This window comes from Dipodomys spectabilis, unplaced genomic scaffold (genome assembly GCF_019054845.1).
Source record: "Dipodomys spectabilis isolate Male_0828 unplaced genomic scaffold, ASM1905484v1 ptg000076l, whole genome shotgun sequence".
In the NCBI taxonomy this organism is placed as follows: Eukaryota; Metazoa; Chordata; class Mammalia; order Rodentia; family Heteromyidae; genus Dipodomys; species Dipodomys spectabilis.
Genome location: NW_024870753.1, coordinates 8,174,019 through 8,196,756, shown reverse-complemented (window position 1 = coordinate 8,196,756; position 22,738 = coordinate 8,174,019). Strand labels below are relative to the sequence as shown.

Here is a 22,738-nt window from a genome sequence, read left to right as displayed (position 1 = left end):
ATGCTCTCCAAATCTAAGCCCGCCATGGCACAAGTGCCCAACTCCCACCCCAAACCAAGAGATGCCTCCAGCCCATGAAACCCTTAAGGAAAGCATCATTTGCAGGCATAAGATCAATAGTTCAACCTCAGAAAATACCCCCACAGAGACCTTGTCCATATAATTAACACTTGAGCGACAGCTCAGTTCACCTGAGCTGCTGAGGTTTTTCACTCCATTCTGTATTTTAAAGACTTATCCATATGGAAATATGTAGAGCTGGCTGGTTTCCTTTGCCCCTGTGAATCGCTGCTTGCTATTCTTTAAAAACTATAGCTTTCCAAATCTTTTCCTTTGCTGGTGTACCTTTAAACTGCTCTCAGGAATTGTTTTGTTTTGGTCAGTTTGTCTTGCTATTGCAAGCTTCTGCAGTGAGTATTTTCATGTCTAGTTGGGAAAATATGCAAGCTTTCTGGCATAGAAGCCAAGCTGGCTTCAGAGAGTATTTCTTACTTTTACCATTAGTACAGGTTATCAAATTATGCTCCAGTGTGTACTCTGGTGTGCAGCATTGGATGAATTTCCTGTATCCCACATCCTTAGCTTTTGGTACTCTCAGTTTTTAAATATCTATCTATCTATCTATCTATCTATCTATCTATCTATCTATCTATCTATCTATCTATCTATCATCTATCATATTTATACCTATCTATCTATCTACAGCTCTACCAATCTATTATCTACTTACTCATTTACTTACTTAGCAGTACTGGCATTTGAACCTGGGTCTTGGGCTTACTAGACTGATATGCTACCACTTGAGTCACTCCACCATCTCCTCTTTGTGTTGGTTACTTTTTGAGAGAGGGTTTTGATTTATGCCCACGCTGGCCTGGACTGTAATCTTCCTATTTATTTTTCCCAGTGTCCCTGGGATGACGGGCATGTGCCAGTCTACCCAGCCATTGGCCAGGGTGGATTCATGATCTATTTTTACTTTTATCTTTTGCATGGGCGAGGCTCAAATCTTTATCCTCTGATCTCCCTCCCAAACAGTTAGGATTACAGACTTGAGACACTATAGCTGGACTCCTTTATTTATTTCACCTGATGAATGTGAGATACTTTTCATTGTGGTTTTGAAAGCCTACAGGTTGTTTGAAAGCAGCTGGTGTGGTAGCTGTGTCACACCACAGCTTGTTCTACATGAAGTGGATAGTGGGGAAGGGGAGATCCTTGTGAGGTCCCAGGGACCCCAGAAAGGTGAATCAGTTGCTACTTGTTTTTCGAGCGCACATATTTAAAATACAAATGACTTACTGGTATTCATATTTTGACCAATCATGCTAAATTTTTCCCCCTTCCTACTTACCTTTCTCTATTTGGATCGGGCCGTGTCCTTCATGACACCTCTAGAGAAATGTCAAGATCAGCACCCACCAGTGTGGGAAACCACTTGCTTGGACAAATTAGCCTCCAATTCTTCAGCTGCAAAACAAGAATAAAGCAGCCGTACCAGAGTTAATTGTATTGAAATTTAAACCTGCACAAAACCCCTAGCATAGGCTCAAAACACAATAGACATGGGAGAAATATCAATTCTCTCCTTTCTGACCCCTTCCATACCCTGTCACTCTGGGACCAGATTTCCCACCTTACCCAGTGTTTCCCACATTATGCAGTGCCTCTGGCGCTCCATGCTGGGGCTAGAATTCCACCCCCCACCCCACCCCCCGACCCAAGGAAGCTTTCCTGGCTGCAGGCCCTGTGTGATCTCCATCAAAGTTGACCTTTCCCTTGTTACATTTCTGACCTGTCTAAGCTATTAGGTGGCAACCGACCAACTCAGTAGTATACTTTCTTAACCCAAAGAAATGACTATGGATGACAAGTTCAAGTACTATTGCAGGTGTCCAGGGAAGACACAGTATCTGTGGACAGGGGTGAGCTTTGATGTTCAATTGTAAGTGAGCACCTTTGTCTCTGAAAGCCCCTAGGAGCAATTGATGTCTCACTTGTCCCTTAGACAAATGCTTCCTCCGTGGCGGGCAGAGCCTTGGGTCCTAAAGACGGGATTATGAATACTCTTGATGGCTTTTGGTCTGAAATTGCCTGAGTTAAGACCTTTTCCTTTTCCCTTTCTTTCCTTTCCTCCCTTCCTTCTTTCTCTCCTTTTTCTTTCTTTCCCTCTCTTCTCTTTCTTTCTCCTCTCCCTTTCTCCTTCTCTTTTTGAGATAGGGTCTCCAATGTAGCCTAGGATGCCTTGAGCTCTCCATAAGTTGTGATCATAAGTCTTTGCCACCATGCCTAGTTTAAGATGCTTTTAATGAAAGGCTGGGACAGGTGGCTCACACCTATAATTCCAACCACACAGGAGGCATAGGTAGAAGGATCATACCTTCCAAGCCTCATCCAGGCAGAAATTCAAGACCCTATTTGAAAATGAACTGAAGCCAAAAAAGGCCCAGGAGTATGGCTCAAGTAGTAGAGCACCTGCCTGAGTTCAAATCCCTGCTTTACAAAATAAAACAGAAAGAGAAAGATGATGGCTTGGATGGTTGGCCATAAAACCTTTCATCTTCCAATTGCCACTTAAGTTTGCCCCTGTACAAGAACCTCCTCCAGGAAAAAGGCAGTTTCTGCTTGGTACCTGTCCTGTCCTTTACCCCTGAGCCCTCAGCTAGCTGGAAAAACCTTTTCCTCTGGCATAACCACCTCAGCGGGGAAACAGAAGATCAAACACATTTCATCTTCGCCTTCCACGCTGGCCAGCGAGCGGGGTTCTGTGTTTAGGGCTGTGGGATCCAAAATCATTCTTGTTGCTGTCATCACGTGGCTCCCTCTCCATAGGAGGCTGTGGGCCCCGTAGGGCTAGCCATCTGACATATTCCTCTAGTTTTGCATGGAGACTAAAATACCATTTAAGTCTTCTTCCAACATTTCTCAAATCATGTGGGTATTACCGAGCATGAAATTATCAACTTAAAAACTCAATTTTCTTTGGGAAAAAATAAGAAAGAACATTTCTTTCTGTTAACGCTGAATTTTTTTCTCTCTCTCTCTTTTTTAAGTTCCCTCAATAACTTTGTGATTGTGTACTGCTTAATCTTTGTGGATTAGGGTTGAATTTTTTTTTTTTCACCTAGACTCCAATTTGCTCATAAATCTTTTCATTTTGCTTAATTTAAATGTTTTGGCCAACATCATGGTTTAATAATGAGAAATAAAATTGGAGCCTTAATGACTGCTAAGATGGGAATTTTCATTTCGTTTGGAAGTATTAGAGCTGTTAAAGGGGCGGGTATCCCATCAGAGAAGCCGCAAGTACCTTCGCAGAGTGTGCCAGATGCAGCTTGATATTATCCATTTCTCTATACCCAAGGCAATTCTCCAATACGATTACTTGGAAATCCTTCCAATCCAGCCCTGCTGACACCAACCTGATTGTTACGCCCTGATTGACTAGCTGGGAACTGTTCATTGAAGGGAGGCCATCTGAGAGGTCCCCGGCCACCCATGCATTCCTCATACATTGCCTGTCAAAGCCAAGGTCAGCCACTCAGCTCCAGTCAGCTTGGAGCCCTGTGGCCACAGCGACCAGATACCTGAGGAGCAGAGAGTACTGGTATACGCTTCCCTTCAAAGAGTCAGAGAATGTTTAAACAAGGTTGAAAACCCTTTGTGGTGGTAAGTTTACCACGGGAGAAAGACATCCACAACAAGGCTACCTAGATCTGAATCCTCTCCTTGTCCCCGAGCTGAAAGAGAAGACTAGCTGTGCAATTCTCCTGTGAAAAGGGACAGTCTCTGGTTTCTTCTGGTTGTCTAGAATACAGCGGGTCTTCTGAGATGAGTGGCCTCAAGAAAAAGAAAGAAAGCAAGAAAAGAATGGGAACTAGCCTGCACAGACCCACGTGCTCCACTGGGGCTTACTGGAGGGTTAGAGAAAAACCACCTCAGATTCTTCCGCCAGGCCTCAGACCCTCTTTCCTCATCATATACCACTTTTTTCTAAGCAGTGTCTTACAGTTACTTATTTAATGTTTTCTCTCACACTTAGATTGATTAATCTTTGAAGCAACCTGTAATTGCCTCAAGAGAAAGATGCTTGTTTTATTGTGTGTGTGTGTGTATGTGCGTGTGTGTGCGTGTTTGTGTGATTTGCTGATAGCTTCATCAGCAGTGGATCTATTCACTGCTGCAGCACCTACACACACAGGTGTATTGTGATGGCTTATGTCTTTCTTCCAGGGGCTCCTCAGAAGATGCTACCTAATCTCTCTGCCTGTTGGTAGCTTTCGTTGGTATCTAGCTGTATCATAGACTCACATACTTACAGTGACAGGGAACGGGTTGCTTTGTTTTGATCCTTATTACTTTGGCCTTCGGCCTCTCAGTAAACTACACAAGTAGTTCTAGAAACCACACAGAATGCAAAGCCTCTTGGCTTTCCCCCTCTGATGGCATGCATTTCATACCCTTGGCCCGGTCCACAAGCCTCCCTCCCTCCCACCGGCATATGCATACCGTCGACTAATACAGGTTGATTGGTTTGAACTGATGAACTCTCAGTTTTAGGCCTGGGTGAGGCTCTGACCACTTGCTTGAGAAGCCTTCAAATATTTGAGTGGAGGTGCGAGGGTCTAGATCTACAAGAGCCTGATTTACTATCTGTTTCCATTCCATGGTGTTCTTTGATTACTAAACATTATTTTCTTAAAAGCCATAGGATCAGATGTTTACCTCAACCAAATAACTGTCCTGGTGGGTTGGTATGGCCATAAGAAAATCTATTAACTCCCATTACTTTTAATAATGATAATAGACACAGTCAGAGACCCTAATTTAAAGATGTTTCTAGTTAAATTCCATCTCTGGGAATGTATGTAGCATCTCTGATGATTTTTGGGTGTTATAGACGCAGGTTGCTTTAGGAGCTAATGTAAAATATTAGAGAGAAACCAAGTTATAAAAGCCAAGTAATTTATCTGTTTCAACAACAAAAAGCTAAAGCTAATGAAAAATCTGTAAACCTTCCAGGGTTTTCCTCTCTCTTTTGTGTCTGACTCTGTCTCCCTCCCTCCCGCCCCTCCCCCGCACTTTCTGGGAATACTGGGGTTTGAACTCAGAGCCTTGTATTTTTCTCAGCAAGAACTCTATCATCCAAGCTGAACATGAACCATGTTCCTCCCATTCTTAGCCTCCCAAATAGCTAGGATTACAGGCATGAACCAGTAGTGCCCAGTTATCTGCCACTTTTCTTTAGTCTGAACACTACCACTTAGGTAAATGGCAACATTTTTCTAAACTTGTCAAAACGGGCCAGACTTCCCTGTACAGTAAGCTGTCTAAATGCTAGGACTATAATTTGTTGCCCTTCAAACCACGCTGATGCATTCACATTTTTCAAAGTAAACTACCTAGGAGAAGTTTGTAACGAGGAACCAGAGGTTGATTTTGACAGTTTTTAGTAAAGAAGACCATGTTCCAACAAGCACCACTTTGCTAGCCTTCCACTGAAACACATAAACCACGAACCAAGATCAGGAAATTTTCTTTGGGGTAGAAACTGCTTTTTATTGGCTCGCTTTTGGCAGTACTGGGGTTTGAACATAGGGCCTTGCTCTTGCTAGGCAGGGGCGCTAACACTTGAGTCACACTTCTAGTCATTTCTGCTCTGGAGTATTGATACCATGGGGCCTCGATCCTCTTATTTTCACTTCTGAAATGCAACTGGAATGACAGGCATGTACTACCGTGCTCAACATACGTAGACATGGGATGTTGTGGACTTTATTTGGCTCAGAATACTCATCTCCTGAGTAGCTAGGATCACAAGCATGAGTCATCAGGCCCAGCCCAGACATCAGTTATTTTTAGGATAATGAGGAGAGAAGGGTGTTGGATTTTGCAGAGCTGACTTGGGAGCTGCAAGGCTGAATTCTAACTTTGGTGGAAACGAAGCGAGTTCCCTACTAGCCCCCACATGTTACCGGTTTGCTCTCCCGACAGGGTTCATGCCCAGTAAGATGGGCGGAGTCATATTTTTGTTTATCACAAATGATGAAGTTGTGCTTTGCCTGGTTGCTTTAAATCACAGGCACATATATCCCTGTCACCAGGTTGTACTTCAGCAGCATCTTTATGCGCATTTGCTCTCAGCTGGGTTTGCCTCTCGTTCATGCATTCCTGCATGGGAACGTAATGTGTGCCACGACACCTTCGATGGGAAGGTGACAAAGGCAGGTCGTCTGTACTTCAAAGGCCCTCCTCCAGCAGGAGGGAAGAGTGGGGATAGCGCGGTGTCACACACACTCTAAGACAGAAGCAGTGGAGGCCATAAAGAGGCTGGGGAGGATCAGGAGAGGGGAGGCTCCCCCACTTGGGGGAGGGGGCAGTGGAGATTCACAGAGGGCCGAGGGAGGGTGATCCTTAAGCTGGACCTAAACATGGCTAAGCTCTGGCAATGGAAGATGAGCAGGAAGGGCGTTCCGGGTAGATGGCACAGCGAAGGCGCAGAAGAGCCCGGGAAAAGCTGGCAGCTACACACGGTGGGGGTCGGCTGCAGTGGGGAGCGTGGGAGGGGAGCCTCGCAGGGGTCTGGAGAAGGTTGAAAGACCAGAGAAGAACCCGGAGTTATCTGAACATCACACAGCCTTAGCAATCTACTGCTCGCTCTGTACACCCAAGCCAAGGTGGCCAGATTACAATGTCGCTTTTGAGTTCCGTACTCCCTTGGCCGATTAAACCCTACAACTGTTACCAAGTTCAATGTCAGGCCATTTTGGACAGGATTTCCCGCCCAAGGTGGGCAGGGCTACGGGGAAGCCTGGGGCATAAACGGGGAGCCGCGGGACTCCTGTCCTCACCAGCTACCTTCCCTCATGCCATGGCACACGTCACCCACCTGCCAGTCCCTTCCTCAGGCTGGAAGACGGATGCCCGCCAGCTGGCCAGGGCGGGGGAGGGGAGGGCTTGCAGAGTCAGCTCAGACCAGCTACTGCTCTGCTGAGAGCAGGAAATGCCACCTCTCACCTCAGGCATCCATGCGCAGTCCAGCCAGAAATAAATGCCGTGAGAACGAAGCCAACGGAAGCCAGACTCGCCCCAGCAGTGCTGATGGGAAGCACTGGAGAAGCTGGAGAGAAACCACGGGGCCTCTGTCTTTCGATATGCACACCAGGAACACTGCTGCACCACTATACATACTCATACCACATCACAACACGCATATGCCATCTTCGCGTATACACACACCACACTTACACACTCATACCCCAGTACACACACCATGCTCCAACACATACTCACAAACCCACTCATGAAATACAGATGCACACATACCAACAAGAACCTATACGTCTGTGCTTAATTGCTACACACACACCACATACCAGACAGACAGATGGGAACCTGCATGTCTATGCTGAACTCCTCTGCATACATGCACATGCATGCATGCATACACACACACACACACACACACACCTCCCATAAACCAGACAGACAGACAGGAACAGGAATCTGGAACCTGCATGTCTATGTTGAACTCCTCAGCATACATCCACATGCATGCATGCGTGTACACACACACATACACACACATATACCAGACAGACAGACAGGAGCAGGAATCTGGAACCTTCATGTCTATGCTGAACTTCTCTGTACACACATGCACAAACACACATGCACACACACAGTTGAGCTTACATAAAAGGAATGGGAAGCAGCCGAAAACCACGTCCCTGTACAGAACTACTTTCGTCTCTCCTTTGTGTGAAAGTCCATCAGCCTGCTGGCTACCATACGCCATCTCACAGAGCAATGCGGCCTGCAACTCTTCTCACCTTTGCATCTAATCCAAGTTTCCCTGATTTAAAATGCTTTCCTAGCCCCTTTGGTGTTACAGGATTACAGATGGTATAGAAATAGAGGATCCATTCTGTTATTTTTAATGGAAAAGCCACTAAAAATCTAATCAGAATAATCTGAGTAGAATAACTTCCCACCCGGACTCCTGCTGCGAGTAACAGGATGGTTTAATGGGTTGAAAAGGAAGACAGTTACTGAATGTTCCTGGATCGGGGACTTGGGAGATTTTGTTCTGTATTAATTTCACATTGGTTCCACATCTTCAGTTCTGTATTCACGCTCCTTCCGCCCAATTTTAAAACTGATCCTTTCCCTAAGAAGAGCTCATAATCCACTTGAGAGAGCGTCTTTGCTCGTTTGTCAGCCTTTTTGTATGCTGTAGGGCAAAGCTGTCTGTCTCTGTGAAAAATTCCACTAAGACAACCTACAAAAGCCTAGGGATGGGGTAGTATTGAGACTCTAAATAACATGGGCAGAAAAACAGAAGACGCGTCATAGCAGAGCCCGAATTCCTCCAAAAGGAATGACGTGGTGAGGGCAGGAGAACTCTCTAGCAAAAACAAACCATCTCTGTGTGTGTGTGTGTGTGTGTGTGTGTGTGTGTGTGTGTGTGTGTGTGCACGCATGCGCATGTGTGCGCGTGTGAATGTGCCAGTACTGGAGCTTGAACTTAGGGATTTGTGCTTTTGCCACTCAAGTCTGATGCTCTACCACTTGAGCCACAGCTCCACTTGCAGCATTTTGTCGGTTAACTGGGAGATAAAAGTCCCATGGATTTTTTTCCTCCCCCAGGCTGACTTTGAATCATGATGGACAGATCTCAGACTTCTGAGGAACTAGGTTTACTGGTGGTAAGCCGTAAGTGCCCATCTGACAAACCATATATTGTCAGAGAAGGACTGAACTCAACATGATCAACTCTTTTCATCCCAAGGGACATGAAACAAAATCCTGTTTGCCCAGACATCAGAGACACTTGAACAAGTGCTTTCTGCACTCAACCTTGCCTTGCTCTCCTTACCACCCAGGACCTGGAGATCCTCTGAGTGTCTACACAGCCTACAGAGCCACACCATTTGCTCCAGCTCTTTGTTCTTTTGTGGATGTCTTTCACTCTTTCTGACAGGTAAGTCTTGCCCTCCCATACAGACTGCTAATCTCATTATTTCCCACCAAATCAAATGAGGTGCTGGTAGCTAAAGATCCTCTCTAAACTCACTCACCAGTGTGTGCGTGGGGGGAGGGGGACGGGGGAGATGTCACCATCACACAAGATCTTCTAACATCTTCCCCTTCAACATCTCTTGAGGTAGCCAAGGATGACATTAGATGAGGCACAAAATGCAGAACGGTAGGCAGGATGCTTTGGCAAAATTTTCTAGCAGGAAAATCTTTCCATGTTCATATTTGACCCCCACCTACCGTAATACAGAACCGAGGTCTGTATTAAGATCTCCTCTGCAAATAGGATCAAGTCCCCTGCCGTGCTAGCAGCACAATGCACCCTTGTCCCTGACAAGTTTCACCAAAGCCCCAGCCTGGAACCAGGCGTACACGCGTACACATTATTAACATACGGTCATACTAAACACTCAGCTTCCATCTGTAGTCAGAGATGTCGTTTTCTATTGCATCATCATTTGTAGACTGCCTTCTTCCCTGATTCCAGCACAACTTCGATGATTCGTTTCATGGTAGCATTGGCATTTATTTTTTCATCCATCCTTCGGATTTGAAAGCTAGTGTGAAATCAATAAACTGTCAATGGTAGACTCCTAACAATTGTGCCAGGACTCTCTTCTTCCCTACTTGCTATTAAATGACAGCTGAAACCACTTGGGTTGTTTGTTTTTGTTTTCCTTCCAGGTTATGATTTTCTTCCCTGGAGGAAGAATCTTGTGAAAGTATGCCATAAGCAGTCTTTGAGGCACACAATTTTAATGCCCTTGAGGGTATTCTGAAGTTTGGCCCTGGTGTGGGATTTGCCTGTGAAGAGAATGTCACCTTTGTTAGAAAGAGATGGGAATTACTCAAATCTCAAGGCAACTTAAGATTCCATTTTTTTCCTATTGAGAAGGCCCCATAGGAAGTACTAGCTTTAAGCAAAATCTTTATGAAAAGATTCCTTCTCTTCATTCTCCAAACAGGCCTCTTTGTTACTCACCAAAGAGGCCTACAACCAGTGGAGGAATCAGACCTCCCTTATCACGTCCAGACTGGTTTACCTTGATGTGTGTACCCGATTGGTAGGAAGGTAACAAATCATTCTCTCAAGCTGTACTCCAGCCACCAGTCCGCTGCGTCCAAAATACTCCCCAACCCTTTTCTGGTCTCACACAGCACAGGGAAGTCCCCCTTGGATTCCACAAGAAAATTCAACTCCTTGGAATCCAAAACTAATCAACGTTCACAGAGCGGCCCCAAGTGGATTGGTTATCATGATATTTCAGTCTCACCTAACCAATAAGAGGGTGGCTGGCCCGTCCCCAGGATGAATATCCTCATATGAGCACTGGCTGCAGAGGAAGCCAAAAGATTTTCGGCCATCTACACGCTCAACTTACACCCCACCTGGGTTCAGAGGCAGAGATCTGGTGACGGTTGGGGCCCTGTAGAGCAATTAAAAGAAATAAAGCAAAGTATTATATTTTAATTGATGTAATCTTCAAGCTCCCCGTGGGATCTGGGCTGTTATCTGACTAGAGTTACTAGAGGTATCAATAGATGGCTATTCACCGAAGAGTGCATTTAGGAAGACAAAACCCCAGAAATCCTGAACTTCATTAACATGTGTATTTCTCCCCCCCCCCTTTTTTGGTGGGGAGCTGGTGGGGGTGGGGGTGGTGGCTGGCTCAAGCTCCCAGGACTAAAAATTGAAATGTCACCTAGACTCTTCTGAGTTGTGAACAAAGAATGGAAGAGAGTGGGGGAGCGTGGTGGGGGGAAGAGGGAGAAGAGAGAGAGGAAGGGGGGAGGAAGAGAGAGACCGAAGGGGAGACACACCTGTTTGTCGGGCAGGCAGTTACAGCGACCCACCCTCGCCACACCAAAACATCTCTTACCCGCTGCTAACATTTCAGGGTTTGTTTCTGTTTTATTGTAAATATTCCAGTTGAAGAAAGATAAACAGACAAGAAAAAACTGTTTTTGTTTGTCTGGTTGGTTTTTACAGTACACACAGAGTCCATAGAAAATAGACAATGGAAAAGAAAGCCGACAACTGACAGATTAAGAAAAGTGGAGACAAACCAAGAATGAGAAGGAGCTGGTGGCGAATTCACGCAGCAGCAGGAGGGAGGCGCGGGGCTGGGCTGGTGGCTGAGACAAACTGCCTGGTGCTGTCAGGTTTATCTTCATTCCACATGGTGAAGGAAGGAGACTTCATAAATGATACATGAGGACATTCATTTCTCCCATCCATTAAAAAACAAAAACAAACTTTGCTATTGATCAAAAGAGCCTGCTCATAAAAATGAGATTTAAAAAGAAAAAACAAGGACAAAACCCCTTCCCACTGTACATGTTTGGTGTGGCAGGAGGGAACTGGAAGTAAGAAGAAGCGTGGCATGTGCTGCAGGCCGGGCAGCATGGCACCGCTGAGATGTGTGGGCAGGTGGCCTTCTGGTGCCCTTCCCACTGAGTCCACGTTTCTCCACAAGGCTTGAGGTGAAGTTAAAAAAAAAAATACTCAAGTGTCCCGCACAGCTTGCTGTCATTGGAAGGTTAAAGAGACAAAGGATTCGAGTTCATGAGCGAGGTCAGTTTCGGACCATGCTGGCATCCTGTGGAGGAATGACCAGGGTCCACGGGGCCCGCAGGATGCCAGCTCTAACTCGCTGTCCCAGCACAGAGAGGACGCTGGACTCCCCAAATGACAAAAACATGGAATTCAGCTTGTCCTGGCCCCCGGCATCCCTAATTTATACACTTAGAACAGAGGCATTTATACACTTGGAACAGATGCGACGTGAGGACAACTCGACTCAAGTTGGCTGCGGCGGCCGGCGGTGGAGATGGAGATGGAGGCAGCGGCGATGGCGGTTTGTTTCTCTCTCTCTCCCTCTGAATTGTCTTCAGTTTACAATCAGAAATTGCATAGAAATTGTTTTCCATCAGAACACGGAAACTCTGTGTGAAACGCGCCAAGTCCACCTGGTGCTGGGCTGCTCCCCCACTCCACCCCACCCCACCCCAGTGCCAGAGCTGTGCTCTAGACATGCCCACTTCCCACCAGCAGAGCCGGTGATGGCATCCCTGGACCACAGGGGAAGCATTGTAACTCCTTGTCTGTGGATGCAGGAGACGTTCAAAGCTTTGCCAAAAGCCACACGAGGGGGCCACTGCCCACACTGACGCCAGGACTCCTGGTTCCTAGTTCCCAGGCCTGTGACTGGCTGAGACTCCACCTCTCTCCAGGAACCTGTCCAGTACTCTCCATTCCATAAGGTCTTTCCATTTCATGGACATACACACACACGCACACACACATATTTGTACCCAGTCTCAGGTGTGATAGCAAGAATCCCTCCAATCCATGACAGCCCTGGGGATGGGGCTTTACAACCCTGCCAAGTTTGGTTAAAAAAAAGATATAGTTGTTTTACCAACACACACACACACACACAGAGTGGCCTGTCCTGACTCCTCTGTGAGCTGGCATCACACTGCCGGCAAAGGCAGGGCCTGGCCTGGGAACAGCACCTCCCCCCTCCCCGCTGCACACGGCCTCCCCATGCTTCGTGCAGGTGTTTCCCTTCCCTCTCTGGCTTCAGAGAGCTCATTGCAAAAGATCAAACCCGACCTAGTAACGGTGAAAGTCAAGTGCAAGAAAACATATCAGCCCTGGAAACCCCAGGCATGTTGAGGGCTCTCTGATTAAACCATGGGTGCCTTGCTTTGGGGAGTTTTTAAAGAATTAACCGGATGCAGCATTGATCGAGACTCTCCTGGTTCACAAGCCCTCCTTCTGCACTCGGGGTCGGGGGTGGGGGTCCCCACTCCCACAGGAACCCGGGAACTTCAGCACCTGAAGTCTGACACACTGGGGACTCCATCCTAAAATTCAGGACAAAGGAATAAAGGAATGAGGGTCATTTAGCTTTCCATCCCTACTTCAGCCTCCCCCCCTCCCCAATCCAACCAAAAGGCCACAAAACAAGAGGACAGAACTGAGAAGCAGGAAAGGGAGAGAGGGGAGCAAAGAACAGAACAGGAACACAATTATACAAATCCAGAAAAGAAAAAAAAAACTTCCCTGTTGCGTTTAATTTTTTTTTTCCAGTAAGAACTAGACCCAGGGTACAACAACCCCCCCTCAACCCCTCCGTGGGGGCGTGAGGAGAAGAAGGGGGTGCAGTGGGAATGCCATCAGTTCCTTGCACCCCAGACCTGTGTGATCTGGGCAGAGGACAGGCCCACGGAGCCACGGGGCCTGGGCGCCCCCCTCTCCCCAGCCACTGGCGGGATGCGCACCCCCCGACCAGGCAGGGGGGTGTCTCCGATCGCTCGTGGCTGGATCCCAAGTGTGGAGAGGGCCCGGTGGGCCTGCGCGGGCCTGCGCCTCGGGGTGGGGCCCCGGGCTGGCCTGTCCTGGCTACTCGGGCCCGCTGCTCGTGGTGGTCTTGTCCCAGTCCAGGCTGTCGTCGCTGCGCGCCGGGGAGGGCCGCGCGCGCAGGCCCTGGAAGCGCCGGCACTCGGGGCACACGCGCACGTGCGTGCAGCCGCGCGCCACCAGCGCCGCCTCCTGCGCCAGTCTCTGCGCCAGCTGGTCGGGCGCGCCCGCGCCGCCGCCTCCGCCGCCGCCTCCGCCGCCGCCGCCTCCGCCGCCGCCGCACAGCTCCCCGTTGCTGAGCGTGGCGGTGCCCCGGGGCCTGCGCTGCAGCGCCGCCGCCGCCTGCTCCTCCTCCTCCGGGGCCGGGGGCCCGGCCCGCGCCGGCCCCGCGCGCCGCCGCCGCGGGTGGACGCTGTCCTGACACAGGATGATGCTCCGGAGCTCGGCCATCATCTCCTGACACACGGACACCTAGGGGACGGACAAGGGGGGGGGGGGTGTCACAGGCGGCCTGGGTCCCCACGGGGGTGCCCCCCTGCCCATGATGAGGGACAGGGCCTGGAATCCCGGCCTGGTAGCTCACCCTGGACCCCAAAGACGACCTCACCGCCACCTCTGCCAGCTCAGTCGCTGGGGTCCGAGGAAGAAGCTCCCTTGTGTGCACGAACCACCCACTTTCAACCCAAAGGTTAAATCATTTTTAAATCAAAACATTTGGGGGGGGGTAATACTGGGGTTTGAACTCAGGGTCCTGCGCTTTGCTGATGGGGCCTGAGCTATAACCACTGGATGGACAGCTCTCGGTCCCTCTAGCTGAATTCTGGGAGAGAGGCTTGAGCGTTGTGCCCCTGGTCAGCTTTCAATGGCTTTCTGACGGTTGGAGATGGGATCACAGGCCTGAGCCACCGCCACCCACCCACCGCCCACCATCCCAGCTCTTGGCTCTGTGAGTGAGCTGGCTATGGCTAGGGATGATGCATTCTTTAACTAAAACAAGGGCCACCACCCCTACTCTTATTTATTTATGTTGCTGGTCCTGGGGTTTGAACTGAGGGCTTAGGCTCTCTCCCTGAGCCTCTTTTTGTGCTCAAGGCTAGCCCTCTACCACTCGAACCACAGCGCCACTTCCCACTTTTTCTCAATAGTTTACCTGAGACAAAGAATCTTATGGACTTTTCTGCCCAGGCTACCTTCAAGCTGTGATCCTCAGATCTCAGCCTTCTGAGTAGCTGGGATTACAGGTGTGAGCCACCAACACCCAACTCACCACTATTCCTAAATCCACAATCACCTAAGGTAAAATGCTTGGCTCAAGTCATGTATACAACCAAATATTTTAGATTTTAGGAATTTAGCACCCAGTGCTGTTTGGGGCAAACTCTATAAGCACAATGCTATTTCTATAGGAAAATGTGTGTGTGTGTGTGCATTCACATTGTTATTTCTACAGGAAAATGTGTGTGTGTATACACTGAATGAGGCAAAAGACCATGAATGCTCATCAAGTTTTTGTGGCTCCATGCATTTACATCAAACTCACAAAGAACTTGGAATCTTCCAAGCTGTGTGGCTTTGAGAACTATAGGTAAAGAACCATAGGCCTGCATCACTATTAATTACAATTATTATAGCTCTCGCACAGGTGTGCAGGTGGTGCCTCAGACAGGCTCTACATCTTGGGAATAATTAAGCAGTAAATTGCTGGCTGAGACTTTGAACTTCCGTCTCTGCAACTCCAAAGCCCAGGAAACCTTCTTATGAGTTCTTATCCCTGAGCTGAAAAGAAAACTCTCCAGATCCATAACAAAAGACACTTCTTGTTCTTCTATGCTCTCTCCCCTCTCAAGTGCAGTATCTTGAAGAGACTTAATGGAAGGACTGAGGTCAGATTCTCCATTAGTAACCTGAGACACACACACACACACACACACACACACACACACACACACACACACACACACACACACACACACACACACACACACACACACACACACACACACACACACACACACACACACACACACACGTGCATGCACTTCTATAAAGCTTTGTTGTACACAGAACATTTTCACATGTGTATTTGCTGGGCTGTATCAAGAAGAATCTAGAAGCCTGTGAGGTTGGCACCCTTTCAGGGTATGCACGGTCAATAGGTGATAGAACATCGCTCAGGTCTCCTCCTCTGGGGTGGGGAGGGGGGTTTTCTCTCCATGGCTCTGTACCAGGTACCATCCTTGGGGAGTCCACAGGTCCTGCCTGAAATACCTCCAGAGCCTGTGGATGTCACCCAATTGCCAGCACACGACACACCCTTTGGAACTTACCTCAGTTGCTTCTGAGTGTCTAAGAGTCCACAAAAACTCCAACATAGCCATAAAAATGGCCACAATTAAGCCACAGATAAGAACCACAAAGATTCCACCAATATTCTCCATTCCCAGACCTGTAAGAGAATAAATACAAATGAACATTAGAGCAGGAAGACATCAGTTAGCAACAAGGCAAACGTCACAGCTCACAGCTTCAGTCTTGTAGATTGTCTAGACTCCCTTTCTTGGAAGAGATTTTGTTATTCATGTTAAAACAAAATAAAATGGGTGTTTGGAGCAATATGGGAGGCAGGGAGGAAGTTCTAGATATTGTAAAATAATATCTGGGTATGGGAAGCAGCAATCAGCCTGGGAAACAGGCCCAGGCCAATCCTGAAGGAGCCTTTAGTGACAGGACATCAAAATATCCGTGAATTCTAAAATCATTTATCAATGTTCTTAACATTGAGCTTCTATGATGTAAAGCAACTGTTCTGACTCACCACGGATAGAACACATTATACTTAAGAGGGTCAACGTGTTACAGGCTGAGCATCCCTGAGCTGAAAATCCAAAATCTAAAACTTTTTCAGCATGAATTTAGTGCCCCAAAAGTTTCTGACTTAGGAACATTTCATGTTTAATTAGAAAACATTTTTTTAAAAAAAATAACAAACTTAAAAAAAAAAACCTCTCACTAGACTGATTTTCAACCATGGTTCCCATTGCATTGGCCGGGAAGCTTGCTAGAAATAGAAATTCCAGGTAACCAGACCCCTTTCTCAGGCATTTGAGAAACCAGACTTTAGAGGACGTGTCCTGACACGTGACATGATTCCACAAGGACCACGATCATAACTCAGACGGCGTCTTTTATCTAGGAAAATGGCGACGCCCTGTGCACGCCGGCAATCTCCCACATCCCAAGGCTGGCCTGGTCATCAAGGAACATGGCGCTATGTGATTGTCCAGCCAACTTCACACCAGATGCGTCCCAGTGAGGACCAGAAATCAAATGCTACCTTCCACACCTAGGAAAACTAGAAAAATAGCTCTGCCTGGCCATTTTCTCTCACAAATCCCCAAGTGATTTAAAATAATACAGCTTGAGAGACGTGCCAGCTTCTCTGAGAATCTGCTGACAATGGTTCCAAGAGTTCACACGATAAATTCATTTTTACACAGGCCATATGTTCTGGTTTGCAGACCCATACATACGGTCAACTCTTGTGCCTTGAGCAAATAAATGCAGGTGCTCCTATTTTGAATAATCCAAGGGGCTCATTCTCAAGAGGAAGATCCTTTGGGTTTTTGAGCCCATTTCTCACTCACCAGGGCCAGTTGGATAAAAGAGTCTTTGATCGTGGGAGCATGTCTTGGAACCCAAGAGGTTTGTAGGCCGGTGCTACCTCCAGTGGGTTAGGGTGGTAAAAAAGGAGGGAGAAGGGTATGTCCTAGGAGGACCCGTCTTTCCAGCTAGCCTTTGCCAGTGGTGTGGAGCTCCCAGTGGTAAAGGATGCCGCCTACTCAGGTGTTGGGAGGCCCCAGACTCCCCATCCCTGGGGTGGCTCTCCATCAGATGGAAGAAGGACTAGGAGTCCCTCAAAGGACATCCCCTTCTTGTTTCTGGAGACGGTGTTCTTCCCGCCCTCTGGCCCTGTCACTTCGGCTGTGGCTGTCTACCCTGCCTCCTCTCTGTCACTTGCCACCCATCTTTCCCTCCCAGCTGGCTCTTTCCACTCATGTCTCTCCTTTCTTAGGAAAAAAAGAAAAACTCCTTTTCTGTCTAATCAACATCTTTCTTTCTTCCATGGGCCAGATTTTTAGGAAGATCTGTCTACATCAGAAGCTCTTTAAGACATTCTGAAAGTCCTTTCAATGCGTATCCTGGAAGAGCCTTTCCCACTCAGAAGCAGGTAGAAGAAAATGTGTCTACATCTTGGGTAAAACTCCAGTTTCGAAATGTTGTTTCTCTACATCACTGAATGGCAAGAAATAGTTCATCATAGATAGCCCTTGGCAGTGATTTCTCAGCAATCACTGGGCATACCAGGGAATGCTTGCAAAATGAGAAAAACCTGACCCCACTCCCACAAATGTTTCTAAATGTGATAACATTTTTATGAATATTAAATTTAAAAATTAATGAAGTTGAAACAATGTTCCATTTTGGAGATATTTAATTAAACATGTCTTAATTTAATTTTGCAGGTTTCCTTTTGCATTTGGAAGCCAATCTCTTCCCCCGCCCCCACCCCAAGGCCCACCTCACATAGAATTATGGATGCCCAACAAAGCTTTCAGGCCCACGATGCTCTGTCTTCTCTACCTGATGGGAGAAATTGACTCTGTGCTGCTGAATATACTTTTTGCTTTTCCCATTCTTTTCTCATCCCATACAATTTTGTCTTCACTGCTAAAACCACTCATACCATTTAGATTCTAATCTTCTTGGAAATTTCCTCATCCTGATCTCATGTAACCTTTTGAGCAGTGGACTCCATCAGCCCTGTCTCCTTTTTGGCTTTTTAGAAACCCCCTGAGCGTGGGTCTCTTCTACTCTTACCAATCTCCTCTGATCGCTTCGGGAACATTTCTATCCTCATTTTCCTGCATTCGGTCTCCTGCTTTTCCCCAGGCACTTGACGATTACCAAGTCCTGCTGATTTTACCTCTTAAGCAATTTTAGACTTTTTACCCTTGTCCCCTTCCATCCTAGCACTTCCTTACTTCATCTCTGGTTGGCTATTATAGCAGCCTTGGAAATAATTTTCCTGCTTAGAGCTATTTCCTCCTCACCTCTACCCTCCACGCAGCCACCCAGAATGCTCTTTAAGAAACGTAAAATCTGACGGGGGCCAGGCATTTCTGTAATCTCAGCTAGTTGGGAGGCAGAGGTCAGCCGTGGAAAAACTGTCAGGCCCATCTGACAAATAACTAAAGCAAAAAAAGGGCTAGGAGTGTGACTCAGTGGTAGAGTGCTTAGCAAATGCAAAGCACTGAGCTCAGACCCCCACTACTGTAAAAACAAAAACGAAAACAAATCCAAAAGACGACACTGCAGGTGTGGAGGCCGGCATTATCAAGAGCTCTGGGTCCATACTGTGATTAGGTATTCATTCCTGCACTAACTTTCATTCTGGACAATGGTAAAACCCAACAGCCTACATGGAGGACTCCAGGCAGATGCCACAGTGGGGGCTATACCACCGGGATCCCCCACACCAGATGGGACAGAGGTGCCGAGAAGAAAGGGACCTGTGACCTTGCCGGGGTGACTGATGTGGTCATTCCTGGAGGAGCTGAGAATTCTACAGAATGTTGGTAGGAGCCATAAGTCACTAAAGCAGCCCCAGGCATCATCCCTGGCTTCCCGCCCTGCAGGACCAGCAGGTGAATCACGGGCACTGGCCCCAGCCTGCCCATTCCTGGCTGAGTGGCCTTGGTGTCCTAGGGGGGAAGCTTGTATACCATTCATGCCTTTAGCGAGTTATTGGAAAGTGGAACAAGAATAGATTGCTGGCAGAGTCGGAGTTGAGGAGCAGATGGATCGGGGAGTGGGAAGGGAGCGTTCGGGGAGGGCAGCAGTTCTGTTTAGCACCATCATCAGTCATACTCGGAGGAGCTGAATGCCTTCCCTAGCACACAGCCATCCATCAGAAGGGCCTTTGTCGTGGCCTCCCCCCCGCCTGCAGGGCCTCTGCGGCACTCACAGATGCCTCGGCACCTGCAAGAGGTACCCCAAGCCATGGAGTCATCTCCCCTTCACACCTCACAGGGGCTCCCACGAAAGCCACTCCGACAGATGGCTTCAACTCTGGGGTTTTGTCCTGATACTTGAGTCTCTGCCTGCCCCTCATCGGTGCCTCAGCCAGCAGCCTGCAATGGCTGACAGAGAGCTGGGCTCGCCCGGCAAACCGCTGGCTGTGCACTCACTGATGATCTACAAATACAAATCATAGTCAGCAGTGTACTTTCCTGGCCTCAGCACCTCAGCAGGCCATGACAGCAGACAGGGGCTCCCTTTGGGAAGACACGAAGCTCCACACTGCCTTCTGCTCTTCCTTTCGTTCTGAGTGGCTAAGAACCATTTCTAGGTTTCTTTTTGTACCCTTCCGTCGTAAAACCCTCCTGTAATTCGAGGCAGCACTACGGCCATCTGCCCCTGAGACCAGAAAGGAAGCTCCTTTTGAACAGAGGCAAGGAGGCCACCAGAGTCACAGGCAGGTGTAGAGAGAGCACGCGGATAGAGGGCGGGGCGTGGCCCCAGCAAGAGACAGCATAAAATAACTTTGTGAAGTGAGTCCACACATCTTTACGGAGCTGCCATGAGCGCTGCGCAAGGGGCTGAAGCTCTGGGTCATGATGACACCTGAAGAGCATTTGGCAAGAGTATAAATTCCAAGACCCACGCTGCTTTCCAGTAATCCATCTCAGAACCACACGCCCATGCTCATACACAAGTGGCCCAGGCGCACCGAAAAATGCAATGATGACATGCCGAGCTGAGGATTGTGAAACAGTAAGCCGCTGCTGCTCACTCTCACAGTGACATCCACTGAAGAGAGCTCGCAGATTCTAGAGAGAGCTGTGAGAGATAAATGAGCACAGGATATAGAAAATAGAAGAGAAAACTGGGTCCAGCGACTCACAACTGTCATCCTAGCTAATAGGGAGGTTGAGATCTGGAGGATCATGGTTCGAGGCTAGCCCAAATAGAAAAGTCCACAAGACTCCATCTCAAACAACAACAGCAAAAGATTAGACTAAGCTGGGCGCCAGTGGCTTGTAATCCTAGCTACTCAGGAGGCTGAGATCTGAGGATCGCGGTTCAAAGCCAGCCCAGGCAGGAAAGTCTGTGAGACTCTTATCTCCAATAAACCACCAGAACATTGGAAGTGGTGCTGTGGCTCAAGTAGTAGAGTGCTAGTCTTGAGCTGAAGAGCTGAGGGACAGCACCCAGGCCCAGAGTTCAAGCCTCACAATGGACAAAATAAAAAGGTTAGGCTAGAGGCACGGCTCAGATGGTAGAATACTAGCAGAGCAAATGAGAGGGTCTGAGTTCAAACCCAGAATGGCCAAAAGTAAATTTAAAAGAAAAGAAGTGGGAGAAACAGGACAGTTGATACGACATTTTCAGTTTATCAAGATACAAGTTCTGGGAGCAGTACTTAACCGTCTATCATAACACAAATTCAAGTGTCTCCTGTAAAAAAAATACTTGACATGACAATCATTTATTCAAATCTCTATAAAGGAAACCCCTTGTCCCCATTTTATAAAGAAACAGCAACTCAGAGAAATGAAGTTGCCCACGTTTCTGGCAAGTTTAGCTGAGATGTAGATCCCGGTGAGTCTGACCCTAGAGCCTATGGTCTTCATAAATACGAAGCTAACCTGTAATGACCATTTACCACGACAAGACTCCTCACTGTTTGAACCCAATCCTTACAGTGCTCTGGGACATTTGTATTCTTGGAACTACATTTTTCCCACCAAGGAAAACTGAGGTGCAGAGAAATCAGCCAGCTACCTGCTCGAGGTTCACTGACAGCATGACAAGTGGAAGTGTTCAGGTTCAGCCAGGTGCAGCCAGGGCTCCACCCCTCACACCACTCCTCCCTGTCTCTCAGTATCCCCATAGGCTGCAAGGATACCTTAAAGCTTGAGGTTGCACCTGGCATCCTGAGGGACTGGATTCATTCCAGGAAAATCCCAGAGGAGGGACAGGGAAAGGGATTCGCCATGGGAGCCATACACTCTGTGTATAAAACCCCCTTCTGTGTTGCGGAATGTATGTGGTCAAATGTCTGAATCCGTGATGGACTGACTTCACTTCGGCTGGGTCTGAAGTGGAGACGGGCTGTGGTCTTTATTGTTACTGCTCTGCTCAGCCACTGACTCAGTGGGTCACCATTTACCTCGGTGTCTGATCGGGCTTCCCGGCAACCTCCCCTGCCGTGTCTCTGCCTCTCAGCAATCAATCTGATTTGATTAGGGCCAGGATCCCTCCAGAGTAACTCGGAGACATTATCCAACTCACACGTTCAGGTTTCCAGTCTGGTGCTCTCCAGAGAAACCAGAGAAGCCCGATAGCCCAACCTAGGCCCCTTGAGAAGAAAGAGAGAGGAAAGCATCCCCAGAGTCCTTCCCCCTGCCTCCCCCCCCACTTCCCACCCCTTTTCCCACTCTGGCTAAGATGTCTCACGCTTTCATGCCCACTGAGCTGGCCAGCACACTTCCTGTTCTCCCAGGGTTCCAAGTCAATGCCACTGGCCTGGTTTCCATTCCTGAAAGGGGCCCCACCCCGATTTTCACAGCCTGATGGAGGATTTTTGTGGCTTTGAAGCCCAATTGTGAGCTTGTGTTTTTTCAAGATAAAAGCATCTCACTTCTTTGGAGTTCACCCACTGTCTTTGTCTCGCAACCGCTCTTGCAAGCCTTCAGTAATCCTATCTCCTTGCGCTGGGGATGCCGAATCTGTGAGTGACTAGGGAATATTTCCTTTTAGAGTTGCTGAGTGAGAAAATAAATAAATACGGGACTTTGAAAAGGCAGAGAAGAACGTGAAACAGCTCCGAACGGACCTGGCTCCTTCCGTAATCTCCAGCCTTCCACGCGACCTGCAATCTCATTACTCTGTGGTTCTATAAAGAAGCTCTGCCTGTGTGTGTGGAGGGGTTAAGAGGCGAGATGGAGGCAAGAGAGAATGCGTGGTTCTGACCATAGTCAAGGAAGGTCTGGCAAGAAGGCTCAAGCTCGGTGGCCTTAGCTGGGTGCTGCTGTCTTACACATGTAATCCATACTACTCAGGAGGCTGAGAACTGAAGGATCTCAGCTCAAGGTCATCCCTGGAGAAAAGGTCACTAGATTTTGTGTCCAAAGTAACCAGCAAAAATCAGGACTGGAGGTGTGGCTCAAGTGACAGAGCACCACTTTATCAGGCATGAGGCGGAGTTCAAATCCCAGTACCACCACCACCACTACCACCACCACCACCACCACCACCACCACTATC

General features: G+C 48.0%; 1 protein-coding gene across 1 annotated transcript in view; it reads right to left on the bottom strand.

Annotated features, from left to right (window-relative positions):
• Positions 1–13,356: 13,356 nt before the first annotated feature.
• Positions 13,357–22,738, bottom strand: part of Grik4 (glutamate ionotropic receptor kainate type subunit 4) — a 213,681-nt gene continuing 204,299 nt past the window's right edge. Inside the window, exons 19-20 of the mRNA XM_042683011.1 lie at positions 15,736–15,854; positions 13,357–13,879 (exon numbers count right to left, since the gene is read on the bottom strand). Coding sequence (XP_042538945.1) covers positions 13,451–13,879; positions 15,736–15,854 — 548 coding nt within the window. The 3' untranslated portion in view covers positions 13,357–13,450. The remainder of the gene's footprint in view (positions 13,880–15,735; positions 15,855–22,738) is intronic.